This window comes from Chiroxiphia lanceolata, chromosome 14, assembly GCF_009829145.1.
Source record: "Chiroxiphia lanceolata isolate bChiLan1 chromosome 14, bChiLan1.pri, whole genome shotgun sequence".
Taxonomy (NCBI): domain Eukaryota; kingdom Metazoa; phylum Chordata; class Aves; order Passeriformes; family Pipridae; genus Chiroxiphia; species Chiroxiphia lanceolata.
This window is the reverse complement of record NC_045650.1, coordinates 9,713,120-9,734,917: the sequence shown is the minus strand read 5'-3', so window position 1 is coordinate 9,734,917 and position 21,798 is coordinate 9,713,120. Positions and strand designations below refer to the sequence as shown.

Here is a 21,798-nt window from a genome sequence, read left to right as displayed (position 1 = left end):
TTCTGCCCTGTGCACGTGACTCCAGCTTACTGTTACCACAGAAGTGCTGTTTGCTCATGTGAACTGCCTCTCCCCATGCCCAGGGTGAGGAGCAAATCATCAGCTGCTCCATAATGGATGCCTGTAACGTCCATGACTCACTGTAATTTAAAGGCAATATTAAGAAGAAGATACGGCCATTACACAAGCAAACATGTTATTTCCACTGCAGAAGATATTTAATTTCCTGCTGTTACTGTTCCCTAGACAGGAGCAAAGCATCCACCTGGGGAACATTCCTGCTGCTGGGCTGCAGCATTAGACAGTGGTGTCCCTAGAACGTGACTCTACCACACAACAGCGCAGCCCACCTAGATGGGAGTTTGTCCCACTTGCACTCAACTACCACCAACACCTTTAGGTACTAGCCAGGACAACAGGGAAAGATGCTACCCATCACGGGTCCACAGGACACGGGAACAACCACAAGACAGAGCTCACCGCGGACACTTTGCTCACGACGTCCCTTGCGACGGCAAGGCCCTGCGCGAAGGTGCGGGCGGCCACGAAGGCTCGCGTCACTTGCAGCTTGAGCTTCCGCGGCACGTCCCCAAAGGGCTTCAGCTGCTCCGTGTACTTGCTGACACACTCCAGGTACTCATCCGTGAAGTGGTACTGGGGGTTGACCAGCCGGAACATGCGCTCCAGCAAGCGCGCCCAGAACTCGTTGAGCATCTCCTCCAGGTTGACGTTGCCGCCCACGTAGTAGCGCTTCAGCTCCACAAAGAGGTCCTTGAACAGCTCCGAGTTCTGCATGTACAACCGGCCGTACGTCCGCACGAACATGTCGTTCAGCGACTTCTCAGCGTTCTCGAGAAGCTCTTTGAAGAACTCTAGGAAAGAGGAAGAGAAGATATGGTAAACATGGGCATTGGGTTGTGTGTTCCCACACTTCTACAACCACTGCTGTTGCTTAACTGGAAAATTCAGCACAACGAGACCACCATCCAAATGAAATGGAAGGTTAAAGGACTCTCTAAAAATTTTCAAATAATTTCTATATCTCAAAATTTTTGATTACTCTTCATAAACCAACCTCCACCACCTCTCTCCAGGTTGGATGACTTTGCATAAGCGAAATTTCTTTTGATGCAAATCTGAATACCGTGACAAGAGTCAGCAAAAAGACAAAAAAAAAAGCATCAGTTTCTTATGTTTCAATTCAGCCATCTTAAAAGAAGTAATTTCAAAGCACAAGAGTATCGGAAAGAAAAAAGGTGGTTTTGTGTAAAAACAGATGTTTTACACAAATGGGTCTTTCTTTTCAGTTCTTGACAAATTCTTTTTCCAAAATGATCATAAACCAGCCTCAAAAACAAATAAATTTTAATAAATTTTAAAAACAAATCCAAAAATCTACCTGTTGGTTCTTTCTCTGTCCTGTAAGTTTGTCATCTCTCAGGGTAGGGCCTGTCTCTAATTACCTAATTGGTCTTGATTGCAGACGGGGCTTCAGACGCTTGTAGCAGTGAAAAAACTCCCATAATTATACCAGAATTTGCTCAAAATCCAAGGTTAAGCACTTGGCAGAAGAACAAGAGATTTTTCAAATGACAAAGGACAGACGGGGGCCCTCGGGATTTTTATCACTTTCTAAAAGCAAATCCCCACTTTGGTTCACCCTCTGAGAGCACTGGACAGCCCAGAGAGCAGCTGCTGCCAAAGTGTCTTGGCAGTGCACCTACATCTCCAGCACTGATAACAAGCTCACCTGATGATGTCTGGCATGTCAGACGCAGTTTAAAGAACATGCCCTGCCAAGACCATGCCACCAAAGCCTTGACACGTGGGTCTAAGCACAAACTACTCTGCCAAAAAACCTTTGCCTTGGAGATTTGGCATAGATGAACTAAAACAAAACACAGGGGAGGGGTCCGCTAGGCCAAAAGCACTTGGGCCATTTTGGAACAAAACTCTGTTCTATGTGGCCTTGGGAAAGGAGCTAAGGAGAGCAAGGGTGGGTGCTGCTGAGACAAAGCATCCCGTGCTGCCTGTTTGCTGCAGCCCCACGGGAACACCGGCACCCTGGGGCGCGGGCGCAGCCTCTCAGCCGCTACGCACGGCGCGGGCAAGGGAGCATATTATTTTATGCATGCCACCAGCAATTGAGGATTCTGACCTCTGCTTTTCTGTGACTCATATTCAATAAATATTCTTTAATAAAACATGCCTCTGTGGTTTTTTAAATCCTCAAAGGAGCAATGTTTAGGGCCAGAAGTTGTTAGAAGGAGGGGAGGGGAATATTTTGGCCCAGTGTGAATTTAAACCTTGTTAAAAGACATTAAAAGTATGCTGAAGTTCAGATTTTCGTCTTCAAAGTGCTCCAGTACAAACAAAGCCTAACACAGAAAACATTTTCTGGAAAAACTGAAACATTCCTTGAGTTCCTGATGAACAAAGTCATGGGGTCCAGTGCCTGACATGGCTGTATATAATGCAGCCTCTTAGGAGTACAAGAGAAATGATCCAGGGAAGAGAAGATTGCTTTCAAACACCCAACACGTCCTCTGTCCAATATCAGCAGGAACCTCCACTTTCATTCCCATGACTGGCATTTCCTCTCCAGGAAGATTTTTTTCTTTTGAGTTTATACTATAGAGATTAACTTGGTATATATTAATTTCTAATTCACTTAATCATTTTGAAGGCTCACTTCCTTCCTTTGCTCAGACCTTTTAGTATCACCAAATAAGTTGTTTATTTAAATACTTTTGTGCCAGGCACAAGACCTGCTAGATTCATCAGCAAACTCTTCAATAAGAATTAGATTTTGAAATTATATTGATGGCAAGTCTACTAGATAGTTCCAACCACCAGTCTAAAGAACCCAAAGCAATGTTTTAAACCAAGAAAGTTATCTTTAGTAATACATACATATCACCATAACCAATGTATTTGCCTGCCCAAACTCATTTTATTGGTTACACTCCAAAGTGGAAGTTGAATAAACTGTATCCAGGCATTAGAGCTCTTCATCTTTCAGCAATTTTTCATGTGGGCTAGAACTGGGTACGTTCATTAATTATCCTGAAAAAAACCTGCATTCTAATTAGCAGCAAATACCTGTGCACCTGCAGTCTTCCAGCCAGCAGCTTTCCCTTGCCCAAAAGGAAGGTAAATAAAGGAAATGAAAACCTCCCACCAAAACCAGGCACTTCTAAAAGCCCAACATGAGACTGCTGACGGAGGCAGCAGGCACACACAAAGCCGTCGTCTCTGGCTTGAGCTCCAACCACATTTTCATGGACAGAAAACACCCGTTCTCAAGTGCCACTTCCCAAATAAAGAAGGGGAGGAGGGCAGAGGATGCTGTGTGTGTGCAGCACAGAGTCACCATCCACCCTCCCACCCGCAAAGCCCCCCTACCAGCACGTGCCTGCATCCCCAACCAAGACCAGACAGGACGCCCTGACTGGAAACAGTGGCTTGACCTGTAGGTGCCACTGCTGGCATCTTGAGGCTCCTGGGGTGGAGATGAAGATTGGGATGGTGGGGAGGAGTGATGCCAAGCATGATACCAGTGATGAGAGGCCACCCAACACCAGCAAGCAAGGATGGACCCAGCAGTGAGATGTGGATGGTGTCTTCCCCCATGTGATTCAGAGCACTCTTAATTTGGTCAGCAGCAATGATTAAATTATATATATAGGTATGTTTTAGACTAGCTATTAGCATCCTCACTTTCTATCTCCATGTCAAGAAATCGGCTTGGGTGCAGGAAGGAACATTAATCTTTTCTCTGTGCAAACCACAGACAGAGATGTCTGCAATGAAGAAAAGAAAGCCCAAAAGTCCTTTTTATGAGTTAAATGCTAATCTGACTAGTAACTCCCTACATCTAATTAGATATTAATTCTCCCCTTCACGGAAATGAGCTGATTAGCAAACACCAATGTAACCCAGCATTAACCTTGCCACCACAAGAAGAAAAATGGCAGGTTCCTCTCTTACGTCTTGACTGTTTGCTGGGTAAAATAAATGACCACCTTTCATTTGTATTAGAAGTTGACTTGTTCTCATACAAAGCAAACACACAAAGGCCTCGGTTGCTTATTTTACAGCACTGTAAAAGCACGTTTTACAGCTGTGTTGCAGGCAATCTGTACTCATTAAATTATCACTCTGACAGGCTTCCTGTGAAAAGCTGTCAAACGCAAACATTTTTCACAGACGACAAATCATACTTTGCCAGTGCTCTCTGAGACACTGCTATCTGGAGGGATGGCAGGCTCTCTTTTCCCTCCAGTTATCTTGTTTAAACTCCCCGAACAAGGGCTGGCCCCTCTGTCGACAAACAGGCACAAGCACACACACGGTTGGGAAGGGCTTCACAAACTGACCCGCAGGAGCAGCACATGGCTCAAAGGGCTCCCTGGTTCTCCTGGCTGAGAGCAGAGTGTGGAAAGATAGCTGGGTTACACAGAGGCAAAGCATTGGGCTACCATGGCACAGTCAGTTCTGGTCCAACCTGACACAGGAGCAAGTCCACACTGTACTGCTTCAACACATCCCTGCTTAGTCCCGCTGATACAGTCACCTTCTCGCTCAGGACAAAGGCAGGGGTGAGGGTAGCAGTGCTGCTGAGCTGCCTGGTGGGACCAGAGCCACAAAACCTTTCCTAACACCAAGAAACAAGTTTAAAATTTGTCTGTATTGTAAAATAAATCCTGTGGATGCCACCAGCTTTGATGCTCAAAGGAAGACATTTCCAATGCAATTAACTTTTAGAAGGCAGTAATCTGCAGTCGGGCAATCTACAGCTCTGGGCTCTGTTTATTCTTTTAACACGTTTGAATTTCAAGGTAGAATTTCAATTCCCAACATTCGGCGAGAGCCTAGAGATGTCATGAAATGGTAAGAAAGACTAAATGTGACATATCTGGTATCTCTGCAATAAAAATCCCAGGGAAAAAAAGTCTCCGCTTTTAAACAAATCCTTATATAAAGGAGCACAGTGGGAAACATAACCATAGCTACTTGGCAATTTCCTTTTTTTCAGGTAATAAGATGTATTACCTGTTTGCAGCTGGAGGGCAGACCAGCCCTGCCAGTAACCCAGCACAGGAGAGCACCACATCTCCCCAAGGTGCTTCCACATGACATCAGATTCCACTGCCAGAATAATTCAAAACAATCTTTCTTCCAAATTGCAGATACATGAGCTAATTGAAGAAACACAATCACTCCACCTACTGTGAGACCGAGCAAATCCCACCTCCAGACAACACATGCACTTCCTTTGACTTTTGAACCCAGTATTTTTTTTGATCCTGGATTCATGTCTCATCTGAAAATATCCTTTTTTTTTTTAAGTAAGAAGGGAGGCAACATTTTCCTATTCCTCGTGCTAACATTTTCAGGTATGTTACGAGTCGGATTTTCATACAAGAGGGCTTTTGCTGAGGAGAGCCTGGTGCTGCAGGGTACAGTCCTACCTAAATCAAAGGCAGCTCCTGGAAATGAGATGAACACATCAAAGGGGCACATCCCCTTCCACCCACAGGCAGGTTTGATATTTCCCTATGAATGCTGGTGACAAAGACAGAAGCAGCAAAACTGCCTGGCCTGAGCTGCCTCCTGCCACTACCTGCCCTGTGTCAGAACCAGAGTACAAGTGTCCTCTGCCTCTCCAGCCCTGCCCCAGGCAAAGTCCACAGGGCTGAATCTGTAGCCGACCATTGCAGGAGTGCAAAGTTTTGCTTTGAATGTCTTGATCTTCAGGAATGAAACACATATTTATTTTAAAGAACAGTTTCACACAGAGAAGCACATTACTCCATGGCACCCTGATTGCTCCTCTTCCAGCCACTGCAAAGAGTTAAACCATCAGTGACCCAGCACCTGAAAACTCTACATTTTATAGAACAAAGGAAACCTTAAGTGTGGTGCAAAAAAAGTAGAGTCTTATCCAAGGGCTGTTGAGCCAACATGCTCACTACAGGCACCCATCTGTTGTCCATGTTCAGGTGTGCTGGTGCCCTTCCAAAAGGAGACCAAGGCTGCCACACACCTTTCTGCTCCCAAAAGCCACCAGGCATGCTGCATTTCCCATACACCAGTTTTCCTTACCTTAGAGCTGAGTTTTCAACTGTCCTTATTCTGTTTGAGGTCTGCAAATGAACTACACAAACAGATCCCAGGTAGACATGCAATTACTCAACACACATTAAAAAAACAAATAAAACCAGGTTCAAGCATGCAGATGGAACATGCTGAATTTTTATAGGCACAATTAATTAGTTTCAGATAATTTGCCACCCAGCGTTTCAGGCATACTCTTAATATGTTGTCCAGATTATGATTAATTAAGGACCGTCTGTCTTACCAAAACCTTTAATTTGCTCGTCTGTACAGACAATTATGCTTTCTAGTGCGTACAGGAGAACACTGCCACAAAGAGATTAATTGTATTTTCTCCTTAAATGGTTTACTCATAAAATGTCCACAACAGCAAGATGGATTCCCAGACGAATGCTCCTGCCCAAGCCACGGCCCCTCGGGCTGTGCCGCGGAGGGGCCGGCGCCGGCACCGTCCCAGCGCCTTCTCAGAGGTGCATCTGCGGACGCAAACTCCACCCTGCAGCTGCTCCTACCATGCAAAGCAAAATTCAATCCAGATAGATAAAAGGAATTTGGAAGAAGAGAGACGAGTGTTTCACAGCTCTCTCTTCACCTGAAGGCTGAAGCCATGCACAGCCGTGCCACCTAGTCCAATGCGAGAAGAGGGATTATTTTTTTTTCTAAATGTGCTTCATTATTTTTAATATGCCTTCACTTCCTTTATTGCATATACTGCATTTGTAATTTCCACCAGGGAAAAACAAACTGTAGCTTAACAACCTTTTTCCGGAAGTGTCGAGAAACCGATGAACACATAGTGTTAACACATTTATGGAATATGAACTCAGGAAGGGCAGGGCAGATCCACAAGCTGTTTCTGTGTCCTGTTTTCAAACATGTGTTAGCACTTATTGACATGGGAAGAACTCTTTTCACAGAGCTTGAAGAAGTACAGGCTTAAATCTTGCCAGTGTCACAGCAACAGCCCCAACACGTGAACCCCGGAGAGCTGGGAGGAACATCATCATCTCTCCTAACTTTGCTTGATTAGTGAAAAGTCAAGACAATAACAAGAACTGGGCCGCAGCCTCACAAGTTAAAAAAAACAAACAAACCACCAAAACTCAGGATTTTTAGTTCTTGTTTCTAAAGCACCATGGGGCTGGTGGGAGCTCAGAAGAGCAGGGTAGAAGAAAACACACAGTGCCAGACACCACTATCACCCTGAGACTGAGCTTGTTAGAGAATAAGAAGCATTGGAGGAGGAAGAAAAACAATGTGGAGATTGCTGCCTGTGATTCAAGAAACAAATAGCAGCACATTACATCCTGATGCACACACCAGTCATCCCACCAAGAGAAATGCCCTTGGTCCTCTCTTAGTCCATTCTGCTCTGCCACATCCCATGCAGTAGGATGAGCCCAGTCTTTGTAACCTCCTCCTCCCTGTTTTCAGGGCCTCTCAGTGCTCATGCATCCTGTTCTGGGTCAGTTGTAGAGGGTTTCTCCTACGACTCCCATGCTGCCTCCTCCTTCAGCTGGTCCATCATTCCCAGCTCTTCCATCTCCCTCTTCATGACAACAACTCAACAGTACTCTTCCCCAATCCACCTCCCTTGCTACTGCTTCTTTTCCCTCCGTTGTTTGCTCTTCCCTCCACTCTCCCCAATGTCTAATTTTCACTGCACACATTTCTCAGTCTCAGCTGACCTTTCAGGCACATCTATGATTTCTCAGCAGCTTCAGCCTGCTGACCCACATCCATCCAGTACCAACCCACCAACTTCCCACCTCGAACAGCAAACTCACATTCACCTGGAAGTGAGCTCCTTCAGGCTGCCTCCCACACCCCCTCAACTCAAAGGAGCTTTCTAGGACACTCACTAAGGTATTTCACACATATGTGTTTTCCCAAGCCTCCCTTTCCACTGTTGTCAAAGAGTGTGAGGAGGGCCCATGCTGCTGAACGGTGGGGATGGCTGTCTTGTTCCCATTACCTCAGCTGCCCTCATCTCGTTACACTTGCACTGAGAGTTCTTCCAGCTGAGGTCGCCTCTTATTCGTTCAGCCAGCACAAGAATGGCTGTACACTGAGACATTACAGTACATTAAACACTAACAAAATATCTCCAGCTCTGCACTGATGGGTTATTACACCCCCAAGTCCACCACAACATTCCAGAACAGCACCACCTCAACAGGCATCCAGAGGAGCAGCTACCACGACTGTGCACATAGGGTTGGTGGCTCCTTTGTGCAAGAAGGAGGAAGAGAGAGTTAATTTTAAACAGACAAACAATAGCTCATTGACTGGTTGACAGCAATTAGTAACCAGAGAGCACCAGGCATGTTTCCTGTAGCCAAGTACAAAGCCTGCTGCCTGCATCTTGGCTTTTGGGAAAAAAAAACCAAATGGGTAAGAGCTGTTTACCTGTGACCTTAACAGCTGAACTGCTTGGACCTGAGATCACAGAAGAGCGTTTGAACCCTCCAAGTCCATACACAAAGGGCTTTTGCCCATTGCTAAAGTCTTTGCTCAATTACAAGATCTAGTCTCTTCCCCCCCCCCCCAACCTACTGGGCAGGAGCTTCTCCTCCCTTTGAGATTTCCTCCTTCTGAGTTAACTTGACTTCAGGATCTTTCCAGGCCTCCCAAAGAGAGGTCTAGTTCCTGCCACTTTCAGATAAGCATCACCTCTCCTCAATGAACAGGACAAAATCATAGTGGCTTATGTACCTCCTTAAAGACCTCCAGATGGAGAGGAGCCAGTTGAACAAAGAACAAACAAACTTCCAAGGCACAGACAGCAGACAATTTGTTTCACTGCTGTTGCAGTGAGTGGGAAAGCACAAACAAAAGCCCACAAGTGGGCTTTTCTAAAGGAAGTGCGTTGCTGGTTGCCACCATCACCCTGGGTATGCACTGGTCTGAAACCAAGTCTGAAGAAGCCTCTCTGCAAATGGTTCTTCCACAAAATTTGAGGGATCTTTACACTGTTTTCTGCTCTGGTTGGTATGAGGTTTGGTGCCACCACTTTCTGGAGAGGGAAGAACAAGGCTGTGCCTTTATCTAGACATGAGCAGCAGCAGATAGACCAAACCACTCTATTACTCGTACATTAACAATGCAGTCGTCATCAGTGCACTTGCCTGAGGGTGGGTTGCAATGGGAGAGTTCTCTCCACTATACAGGTTTATTCAGAAGCTCGAATACCATGCAGCTCCGGCTCAGCAATCCAACAGGTCTCTACTCCTGCTGTGCCACACACCTGGAGATGCCTCCTGCAGAGATGAACATGCTGGCAGCCAGTACTAACCCCATGGTCCTGGGTGCCATGGACATGGGGGAACCCCGACAAAGGAGCAGGATGAGGCCCTGGGTCTCTGCCCTTGCAGGCAGCTTCCAATAAAAGAGTTAATGTGAGATGAAGGTCCCCAAAGGGCAGTTATTTCGGTAAGGCAGAGTGCCCCGATGGTCTGCCAAATTCTAACTATAGGAGCAGCAGGCTGGGCACCTGCAGGGCTCGTCTTTCACTGTTTGCCTCCACACTGCCTGAAGCAGCAGAAAGAAGACCACCAAAAGCTCTCCCTCCTCTCTTCTGCCTCCTTCCCAGTTCCTAATATATCCCAGCCATGTGCCCCGCTGCACCAGAACACCTCCCTGTTAACTCCTACCTGGAGACAGCAGCTGGAAGCCTAGGGTTATCTGAACAACAAAAACTAGATTCAGAAACAAGATTCCAGGCTTTTTTTCTCCAGCTTCAGCACAGTTTGGAAGGTATTTGGCCAATGTTCCCCCAACCAGTCTCTCAAACTCGGCCACATGCCAGTTTTTGGAAGTAATTCACGCACCCAGGAGTAACACTGGGCTCACACTAGAAGGTCCAAGGGCACCCTGAGATGCTTCAAAGATGCACATCATGATCACACTTTGTACCTGTAGCTACCCTGCCCAACACAAACATGAAGCCCACAAACAGGAATGCCTCTCCAGCCCCTCTGCCCTCTACCTGTGCAGTAGAAGGGCTGTGTGCACCACGGACTCGGGGACCCCTGGCCAACCCTTCTTCCTGGATTTGGTTTCTTTCCGCTCGTTGTCCCAAAGGGGTTTCCTTTTACATTTCTGTATTTGTTTTATCTTAAATGCTAATGGAAAAGTCAGGGGGAGTGTATCAGAAACAAGACTCTCAGTATTTAACAGCTTCCCAGATGCTGGGTCGGGCTGTACCGTTTTGTACAAATCCTTCTGACGCCTGGTCATTGGGAACACCAAACCTACTGCCAGCCCAGCCCAGAAAAGGACCATCTCTCATTCACCTCTTCATTCCCATACAACAAAGGTCGCAGCAGTTTGCTGCCTTCCCTAAATCTAGAGCACACAGGAGAAAGGAACAAGATTTGATTTTAAGTGCAACAGCAAAAGTGCTTGTGAAATGCAGTGGCAGGAGAAACAAGGATCCAGCAGTGCCTCTGTGCATGGGGGATTGGGGCTCTGCCTGCCCAGTCACTCTGCAATCAGCCTATACAAAATAATTTCTCTCCCCAGAAAAGAGCTTGGCACAAGTTACATCTTCTAAGAGATTCAGGAAGTGTCTTTAATAAGAAAAAAGTAAGAACATCTTATCTAGGAAGAAACCGAATAGCGGAAACACTGCAGAAGAATTATGGGCTATGTCCTGTCCCAGCTCCAATTCCTCAAAACAGCTGAGCAATTTCCCCAAAGCACTGCTTGGCTAGCACTGACCCCAGCGTGGAAAACTTCAGCCTCAAAGGGCAAAAGAGGTGAAAATTTGAATTTAATAAATGGGATTGAACATTTATGCAGTCTTAATGTCACTATTAATTCTATTAATGTTATTAATCCCTGAGAGAGGGAAGGGGAGGGCACTAATTTGTGAAGATAAGGCACAGGAAATTTTATTTTAAAAAACAGGGGGTGGGATCTTTAAAGCCCTGACTGCTATAACTGCTTCTGTGGCATGAGATGTCATCACAGTGGCTTTCCCATGACTGTCATTGTCACAGAGGGAAACACTCACTTGGCCAGAGAACCTCGCCTGCTAATTTCTCAATGAATCTCATAAATGTATCTGAGATGATACTGGAAAAAACAGCAAATCTTCACCTCTAAAATCATTTAGCAACAGTGAATCCAACAAGTCACAAAGTGGTTTTTATTTTATCAGAAAATCATTTCCCTTACTGCTGAAAATACATACCTTACTGCTACACTGGGATCAGGCTAGTGGTTTAAATTACAGCAGGAGAGACCTCCAGGAGGATACGTAGCTGTACTGTAAGCAAATATTTAGACAGGATATATAAGATATGGGACTCCAAAGCTCCCAAGTTCTCCCAGTGCCTGCAAACCAAACACGCGCAGGAGGATCTGACGCTGTCACATTACGCATTAGGAGCCGAAATGACTCCTGGTCAGCCCTCTGGGGATGGATAATCAGCAGCTTGTTCCATGCTCCCGATTAAGAGGAGATAATCCATTTCTGTACGGCTTTGGTGTCAGATCAGAGCAATTCTGGCAACAGTTCCAACAGCACACAGCGCTCCAGCAACAGCTGATGCAAACACTCCAGAAGCCACAGGGCATCCCAGCCTCCATCCAAAGGACATGCCGCCACTTCGACTGTCCTGCAGCAACAACTGCTTCAAAGGTCAAGCACATAACGGAGGCAGTACAGGTTTGCCTCTCAGACCTGAATGTCAAGGCTGAGAGATTAGCAGCCAAAGAACCCACAACAAAGATTTCCAAAAGGCTGGAGGACAGGGTTTGCTGCTTGGGCTGCATCCTGGAGTGGCCATTTGCAGCATGGTGACGTGTCACTCTGCAAGAGAAGTGTCCATTCCACTTGCTGGAGTGAATTTGGTCTCTGTGATAACTCATCTTGCCTGTTCAGTCACTCTGCACAGCTGTAGCACAGAGGATTTCATGTGAAACAGAGGAAGGGGCACAGCTCCTATCTGTCAGCTTCATTTTCATTTGAAAGGATTTAGCTATGAGTAATGAGGAAGCCCTGAAGAGCTGCAAATGGTAAAATCAGAGCATGGGTCCATGTAAAGGAAGAGCTCTGGAAGGGATCCTGTCCTTTTCCAGTCTCATTCCTAGAGATCAGGATAAATATATGGGTCTCGATTGCCTCTCCTTCCTGTAGTAGTTTGGGCACGTAACATCAAAAAGTGTGCGATGAACTATGTTAGACAAGGAGAACTCGAATGTGCAAGGTAGGACTGACCACAGCTGACCTGATGACCAAGCACTGGGACAAAAGGAAGGAAACAGCACCCCACAAGCAGCTCAACACTCAACAGCAGGCTCTTAAACAAGCAAAACACAGCAGTCTAGGGCATGGAACTCCAGAATTTTTGCAGAAGAGTCTGAGAATCTCAGAGGGGAGACTCTTCAACCTGCCCCAGCCACCAGCAGGAGCACTGCTGAAGGTGTGCCTCCAGGTGACTGGGCTGGAGGGAGAGAAGCAGTCATGATTAAAAGTCTTCCAAGAGGTAAATGATGGAGGGTGGTAATCAGTTCATCTCTGCTTCCACTCCAGGTAAGATTAAAAAAATCCCTAAATCAGCTTTGTCTGCAGCAAATGAAGATTTAGATCTGATATTAGCAAACACTCAAAGACAGAGTCATTAGGCTTTGGGACAGGTTGAGGAGATTGCTAATTCTCCTTCCTTAGTTTTGTACAAGGCAGAGAAACACCCTTCAGAGACAGGCTGGGCACAGTAAATCCAGCTTTCAGGAATAGCTGAACACCACCATCTCCTTCCAGACTTGCCAGTCAAGGACTCTGCAGGCTAAAATGGGAGTGAGACCAGCACAGGGGACACTGTTAGTGTCTGACAGGAGAAACAGAGCACAAACAGAACAAGCTTGTACAGGGCTCCCTCCCAAAGCTCACCTATTTTGAAGCCTTGTGCTTCAACAGGTATCCAGCTCAGCTTGGCTTAATATCCCCCTGCCCTCACACAGCCCTAAAGCCATTTCTCATCCCACAAACAGGCAGATGCACCTTGCAGTATGTCTGCTCCACGTCAGGGATGCTAATGCAGGGAACTGTGCATGCTCTTTGTTTTCAATGCAGCATTTCAAAAAGCTTCGTCGTTCATTTAAGGTGAAGCAGATGCTGTTCCTCTGGTCTCTTTGAAAGTGCTTATCTATGGGCTGGATTTCATTAAGTGTCTTGTTCTGCATTTAATAAGCTTGCAAGTCTAGACACTTTGGTTCTCCCTCTATCACCCCTTGGTGCACCAGCAGGTAGAGACAACAGAGGTTAAGAGGGAAATATTTAGCTAGCAGATTTAGATGCTATCAAGATGACTGCGTAATTCCACTTTGACTCACTGCAATTTCATACCCAGGGATTTTTTCCCTCACCCCAGCGCCAATCCCTTTTGAAAGAAAGAGGCTGCTACCTGCTGCAGTAGCGTAGGGGAGGTTGCTAGGAGGTTTAGGGCACAAAGTCTGGGATATTCGTAGAAAAATCACGTGGAACCAATGATTAAACAAGGGAGAAAAAGGTCCAGAGGAGCTGCATGGTAGAATCACCCTCTACTACCAGATGGTGATATACAAGCAGAACTATCTGAGCAACCCAGTCCACTTGACTCATAACACTTCCATGTGCAACTGGCTGCCATCTCATTGCCCCAGCCAACAAGGACAACCCAAGCAGCAGCCTGATACCTTGCTCCTCCCTCCAGGGGATGCCCAGGCGCAGGGGCTGCAGTGTCCAGGAGCGCTGAGGCGCCTGCAGAAACTGACCAAGAGCTCAGCAGCAAACCAAGAGATGCTGCTTGGATCTCAGATGGGTGCTGTGCCTGATGCCTGGGCATCGACTGCAGCTGTTTGCAAGAGGTGGTCTCAAAAGAAAGGCACTGGGCTGCAAGGTGGGCAGTGCTGGAAGGCTGTGTGCCAGCTGCCTGCTAAGGGAGCTTCTTCCTGCAGCTCCCATGAGCCAGGCATGCCCTATGGAGACCCAGTCTGACAGGACACACTGTGCACCCGAGGGCAATGCCGAGACCAGTCATTTGCTTATCTGTCAGCAGTTCACATCACTGCAGCGATGGGAACTCAGCCGAGACTTGTTCATTTTGGTTCTGACCCTGCATCACACTTGAACCCTCGGCCTCCACACAAAACCAGCTCTGTGTTTATCTCTTGCTCTGCTTAGCCCCAAAGGCTAGAAGTGAGATGGATACAAATCCTGTGGGTTCACAACATGCTGGGAAATATCAGCATTGTTGTGGATCAGGGCTGCAAGATGTGCACATTACAATTACACGCGGTGTGGGGATGTACCAACAAAACCAACTGCAATCTTACATTAGAGCAAAATGGCTTTTCGAAAGATTAATCAGAAAGAAAGATCTCCCTCTTTGAGAAACAAGCAGCCATAATCAGCAAATATTTCTCTCTCACGGGATTGCAAAACAAGGCATCCTCTGCCCTCTGAGCCACGAGTCATGAACTTTCCCAGCAAAGGGGGAGATAGAGCAGAACCACTGCACAGAAAACAACAGGATGGGGATTTTTTATATTTTTATCCCAAGGAGAGAAAGTTCAAGGTCTCTGCACTCACCATCAAACTTCTTGTATCGAGAACTAAACATGGTTTGTAGGTGATTGCTAAGCTCTACAACAGCATTTCTGAAGTCATGTTTACTCTGTTGACTGTACTTCTCCTCCATTTCTTGAGAGCAGCATGTGTAGCCTTGCGAGCAGACTTTCAAGTGGTCACCTGAAAAACAGAGAAGAAAATATCCCAAGTTAAAAGGATTCTCTACACACGGGCAAAGAGGTCAGCTCGCAAGGCAGGGGGTGCAAGAACCTGTAGCACCATCTCTCCCAGGGAAACCCCAGCTGCAAGTGCTGGACCAGGCATATCAAAACTTGATTCTGCAGAGGAAATTTATAGCAACACACGGAAAAGCCTTGTCTCTCTGCAAGAACATTAAAAAGTGTCCTCTTACTTATTCAGTTAATAAACAGAATAAACAGCATTAAAAAGTGTCCTCTTATTTATTCAGGTAATAAACGTAATAAACAGATACTCATCCCGTACAGTAGAATTTGAAGAACCAGAAAATTGACCGGTATATACTATGATAACTTCCATGAAGTTTTTGCTGAGTATTTTAATTACTTTCAATTCATTCAGTTAATACACAACATCAATGGCAATGGCCCTTTTTGTACAAGTAAGTGCTGTTTTCTTCACCCTTCTCCTGTCCAGTTTTCAGAGGAGATCCCTCTCAGTAGCCCAATTACCACTTGATATTAAAATATACTTCTTTTATGGAATGGCCCAGGAAAACACTTTATATTTCCCACCTCCTAATTTTACAGTTTTCTGTCATCATCTGGGGTGAAACTGGGGGTTTGTTTTTGGAGACTTAAACCAGACTTTTTTTTCTTCAACCTGAAAGATAATTCTTTCCTAGGAGTCATCTGGTTCAAGTTGGCTTGGGATCATCAAGTGCTTCAGTATCTTCCACAGGTCCATTTCAAAATCTCTCAGAAAATCTGGACATGGGATCTGGCCCCATATACTTTGGTTTTAGATGCCTCACAGCAGCGCAAGATGAAGCTGCCCCTTTCCAGCATCACCCATAAAATGCTGCTCTCAAGTTTTGTGGGCCAAGATAAATTCTTGGCACAGCAATCCTCAGATCCAGTTCTCTGACAAGCCCCACAAGGCAGCACCACCACAGGAAGGTGGGCTGATGCTAAAGTGGTTCACATTTGGGCAAATTGTGCAAATTTTTGTCAACACTGAAGATACAATCAAAACAAGCAGTCAGAATGAGAAACTCATCCTTCCAAGTCAGATGGTATTTTAAAAGACACATCCTACATGTAAGCTGTTGCCTTCTCTCCCATTTCACACCCTGCTGACAAACCTTATCCTTCATTCTGAGGAAGCAGATGGAGACAAGAAGGCTCTTCCCTACCTGCTCACACACTGGAAGCTACCAACGACCTCCAGCTATCATGGAGGTTCAGAGACTCCCTGCCAGAGCTGCAAAGCACTTGTCAGCCCCCATGTAGAAAATAACCTCTTCTTGACAGGCTGCACACCACTCACTTACCCAGGAGCCATCCATCCTATCTGCTAGAGCATCAGAAGTGGGTTTAGAGAAACAAAAGCAGTTTTTGCACAGTGCAAAACAAAGCCTGCCCGTGGCTAATGTGAGTTGATGCTCTGCCTGCCTTGTACAAGATTTCTGAACATCTTTTGCCCACATATTGAACCTCTGTATCACTTTGCATAACTTTCTAGCTCAGAAAAGTTAGTGTCTCTCCTTACAGGCACTTAAGGACCATCTTAAAATAAGACATAAATATTTTTATATCTATCTATCTATATATATAAGAACCTCTCCTCAGAAATCTACTTCCCTGTTGCACTACAGGGTTTGTTTGTTTTCTGTGGCATTACAGAGAGACCTTGACCAGCAGATAATTCCATCACATCTAATTTATTGCACAAGACCATCCACTACTCTTCAATTACGGAAAGCTCCAAGTCTACTACGGGAAGCAGCACTGCTTAGGCAGCCTTCAGAAAACACAGAAAAATCTTGTTGTCTCCTTACAGATATATTTTTCTTTCATGGACAATTTCACTCTGTCTCAGAGGAGCACTTCCAGCAGCAAATACACAGCACTAAGGGGTGCAGCACTAAGGGATGCAGCTCCAGTGAGGCTTCACAAGTCTTTTAAAAGAGAGGAACAGGTGCATCCAGATTTTCAGATACTGCCCAGTAAATCCATCCTGGACACCCCTCTCTGAGCCTGTCTTACCAGAAAGCATTTTAAAAAAAAGGTGCCCAAGCACCACTGCTTTATTTCACTTTGAATCTCTTTGCTCCAATTCCAAGACAGGACTAAGGACTCCGACACAACAGGAACCATAAATAGCAGCAAAGCAAATTCAAACCTACTGATAGTGGGATTTATTTTCCTGCTTACACTTCACAGACACTTCTGAAGTTGTCCACAGATGCCTAGGATCCCCAAGACAGTGGCTTTAACAACTTCTCCAATTTATTTATGATTAAAAAAACCCTAAAAGCCCAATGTATTTTACAAATACAAGTTTTACATCTATTTTTACTATTAAACTGAAGTTGCCATTCCACCTCATGTCACAAAGCAAAATCATTTTCTAATCCCCCTTGTCCCAGATTTGACGGTGCCTCCCCAGGACACATGCAAAGCCAAGCAAGGAGAACACTACTGACAGTAAATCAAGCTTGCACAGATCCCACTTGGTTGATCATTAAGAAATTATGCTCCAAAATGCAATTCAGACATTCAAAAATGAATGACCAAGCAATCTAATTACGGAAGATATTTCTCAGTCATGTCAGCACTATGTGGTCTTGGCTTGTGATCAAGAATTAGCTCTGTCTGGAGCTGAGGAGCTCCGGCTACTCAGTGCTAATCATATGAGGATGCACTGTGTTACCCAGCATTAAAAAAACAGAAAGTTTAGGTCTGTGGACTGCTTCTCTAGCAGTTTTCTTACAACAAAGTGGGAAAAGCCAATGGAAAGTCCCTAGAAGACACTGGGGGCCCCAGTTTTCCCACAGGGAGGTTTGTCCTTAGCGCTGCCACATCCCTGAGAATACATCCTCGCTTGAGCAAACTGACAGGCACTGACACAGTTGGTGAGAAATCTCATGTCTAGCCTTTTAAATCGCTAGCAGAGCTAATCCACTCAGGATCCATCCACAGGACTCATCCCATTCCCAAGTTTGTAAGGACAACGATGCAACATCCCAATGTCCCATCGCACGTGCCCCTTCGGTGAGTGGCTGCGGTGTTGGGAACTGCTCGCACCTCCATGGGCAGAGGACCAGGGTATCATCAGGCAACAGCTTCCAAACACAACAGTGCTACAACCAGGGAAATGGAAGCGATGAAGCCTGGAGAGCCATTGCTGCCAGTGGCAGCATGGACCAGTCATACACACACAAACACCGACCTAGAGTCAAGATCAAAGACAGTGCTCTTTGTCCAACTGGCAGTGAACTCCTCTAAGGAAAAGGAGTGAAAAATATGTGTATTTAGGCATACTTAACAGAGATCTAATGCTTAGGTATATTATGTAGAGAACACTCATGGTGTGTGCTCACTGTCAAGGACACATTCAGCAATAATTATTTCCTGAGTTAAAACTCATCAAACAATGCCCATACAAGGCAACTCTTCATCTACTGTTGAGTGTGAAAAACTCGGCAGCTTTTGTAATTTATCACCATGTGAGCACAGCAAAAATATAACACTACCACAGCCTCCTTTCAAGTTGGGCTTTTTACTGAATTGTTTGGCAGGGTGTGCAATCATCACATCAGGGGCTGCATGGCAAAAGGAGCTTAAGTAGCAGAGACTGACTCCACACATCTACTACATATGCACACCATCACCACAGCTTGTCGTGGATTTGCAGCAGATCTTTCCCATGGCCTGCTGAAACAAGACTTTCTCTTCTATTTTATGATACTTATGAATACAGAGAGAGAAATAAGGGACCAAAAATTATGAAAGAAGCTTGCTCCTTGGCCAGTTAACAACACACCTCTGGCGAACGGAGGCGGTGGTTTAAAGATAGAAATGTGATGGTACATGATGTTACCATCTGTACATCCAAGGAAATGCACTCAGAAAGGTAATCTTGCAAACTTATGATTTAAACCATTACAGAAACACCACATTTAGCAGATTCCAGGCACACAGAGTTTCTTCCAAATCAAGCAACTATTTTGCAATGTGTTGGAAAACAAGTTTTCAGCAAACGAGTAAGTGAGCAGCACAAACTAAGGGGCTACACTATACTGAAAAACAGTTCTCTTTACTGAACAATTTTCCAAGACCTTTCCAAAATGTTGTTTCTGGATGTCTAACATGCCTCCCCAGCCTGTTTCTCCTCACTTCGGCCAAGTTCATACTTTAAGTACAGCTAACTGCAAAAATAGATAAACTTTCAGGAGCAGTTTGCTGCAAGGTGGGGGCGGGTATTTCTTTAAAAGACTCCAGTACACAGCCTAGCCCTTCACTGCAGCTCAGTAAGCAAGGCAGAAGTAGTTTATGGTCTGAGATGTTACTGTTGGAGTTGCTCCCATGTGAAAAATCAGGCTGGGGTAAGGTGGGGTGGTGAAACAGGAGGCAAACACTGCCAGTGTGAGGGGCCACCATTTCAGCCTTGTGCTCTGCCTGTTCCCTGTAGCACACATGGGCTTGTGTCATCTTTAAAGGAGTTTTATGACTTCCTCTGAACCAACTACCAAAGGAATCCCGGACTGTAATGCCGAGCCCTAATCCGATTTCACACTAGACTTGCCTTCTAATTATCACAGAATATTAGGCTTCCACCCATCATATATAATTGACATGCTACCGAGGCTTTACAAAACCCCCAACAAAGATGACAAGAAACACTAGCATCACCCCTGAGCACAGCTTCACTGCTCTGGCCCCACATTAACAAGAGGCAAGAAGAAGAAAGAAAAGCGTGAGCTTGTGATCGACTCCGGTGGAGTCATTGAAACAGACATGGCTACCGAACTGTCCACTCAATCTGATCACCTTCGATTTACCCAGAATGAAAAATAATGCTCAGTTTTCCTGGCTACAGAATGATCTGGGGATGCTCAACACCCCTGGGAATGGACCATCTTCAGTGGTGCTGCTGTAATCCCTAGGGGTTGTTTAGGTATCTGCTGACAAAGAGCACTACAAAAATGCAGAGAGTGTCTCGGCATACAGCTATTTCCAGGTGAAATGACACTAAGCTGTGAACACCAAAGGGAGCAAAAAAAATCCAGCTCTGGGGTACACCATGCACCCAAAGCAACCCTGCCACCTCCTCCCAGGCTGTCACACACCCACGCTGCTTCAGTGCATGCTTTCTGTTTTGAATTTTTAGTTGATGGCTCTTATCAGTGCTCTCCTTTTTCACTGGGTGGTCAGTGTTCTCCACTTGCTTTAAAGCTGTGCTGCAGTCAGCCTTGTGTTTATTTTACTGGGGACAATACTCCTGTGGAGATGGTCGTGTGCCAGGAAGGAAGAGATGTAAAACAGCATTGAGGTCCTGCTAACAGCAGTGACACAACCACTAAGGGCAGCAGAGTTAGAATCCTAAGCTCACATCCTGCAAACGATACAGCATTGCTGGTACACTGATCAGAGCAGGGTAAACCAGGCTGGCACATTCAGAGCTGTACTTCTCTCAGTGCTCCCAAGTGCACTGTGTTACATCCAACCCAAACCCTTATTTCAGCTGCACGTTTCCAGGAGAAGCACTCTGTGCAACATCTATCACCAGACACAAAACAACATACCCCATTTCCAATGTAAATCATTTCCTATTCTAAAGGCCACCACCACACAACCAGAGTCAGCCTTCCTTTCTTCCCTACTGAAAAGATTTGCAATTCCTACTGAGATCTCAAACCCAAAAAGCACCAAAAGAGAGAGCACACCCCACGCGCCCTAACCCAGGTCCTCACCGTGAAGGTCAGCAGCCAACATCACTCTCCACCCAGGCACAGGGTTCCAGTCCTTCCAGTCACAGGTCTTGGTCCTAGATTCAACCATCATGGATTCTCATTTCCCCCCGAAACCTCTTTTCTCCAACCACCCAGGATTTTTTAAGCCAGAAGACATCCTCATGTGTAGTCAGCTCCCCAAAGCTGACTGGTAGGGTTATGAAGTACTGCAATTTGGCAGCATGTGCCAGTGTACAGTATATTTAACATCCCACTCAATTAGCAACCGTTTTATATAAATGGTTTATTTGCCTTATTAATGTTAAAGCCACTTGTTTCCCCTGCGCTTCCACTTAGGTTATTAATCAACGTGCATTTCAGTTTTTTGCTGATTACTCTAATGGCACAGAAAAATTCCCCAGACTCACTGAGAAAGCTTATAATATTGAAATGATTTTTTTTTTGGTAAACTTATCAAGCAGTCAAAATACACTCTTTGATATCCAAACCAAAGCCCTTTCACCTATGCTTAACAACAGTGAACTATTTTCAGTTGAGCTTTACTGCATCTGTTAACTCAGCTGCTAATCCATCTTGCAGGCACGGGAAACACCAGTGCACACAATACCTCGGTGACATACCTCCCTTCACACAACAAATAATCCTAATTATTTCCATAGCATGTACCTATGGTTACTTAAAATACTGTACACAACCAAGGTCTGTCTGGCTTCTATTTTTCCATTTTGCTTTGTTGACAGCTTTGGGTTCCTGAATTTACTGCCAAGAGGGTCAGAGACTGAAGAGAACAAGAGAGATTTATATCCATGTGTGTACATTAAGCCAAACACACATTAAGAACTTTAATTTTCTACTGGAAAGAGCAACTTAGGACACAAAGAGGGCTCTTGCCTTCCACCCACCCAAGTCCAAATCACCACCACAAAGCTCATCTTGGAGATGATGACAGAGCCAGGTCCCTGAAGGACCGAGTCTGAGTAAACGCTGTCTGCTGAGGTCAACCTGAGTGATTTTCGGACATCCCTCCTCGACAAGGATAGACCAGGAGAGCCCTTCCCATGCTCTTAATGCAGCTCTTCAGCCCCAAATAAAAGACAAAGATCTGTCTCTGCTTCCCACACCAGCCCAGAGAGGCATCGCTGGTCAGCTGTGATCCTCTCCTGCC

The 21,798-nt window shown here is 45.6% G+C and overlaps 1 protein-coding gene across 1 annotated transcript in view; it reads right to left on the bottom strand.

The window, feature by feature from the left end:
- The window catches only part of GPC4 (glypican 4), a 68,386-nt gene that overhangs the window by 22,955 nt on the left and 23,633 nt on the right, over positions 1-21,798 (bottom strand). Inside the window, exons 2-3 of the mRNA XM_032701925.1 lie at positions 14,699-14,857; positions 481-872 (exon numbers count right to left, since the gene is read on the bottom strand). Coding sequence (XP_032557816.1) covers positions 481-872; positions 14,699-14,857 — 551 coding nt within the window. The remainder of the gene's footprint in view (positions 1-480; positions 873-14,698; positions 14,858-21,798) is intronic.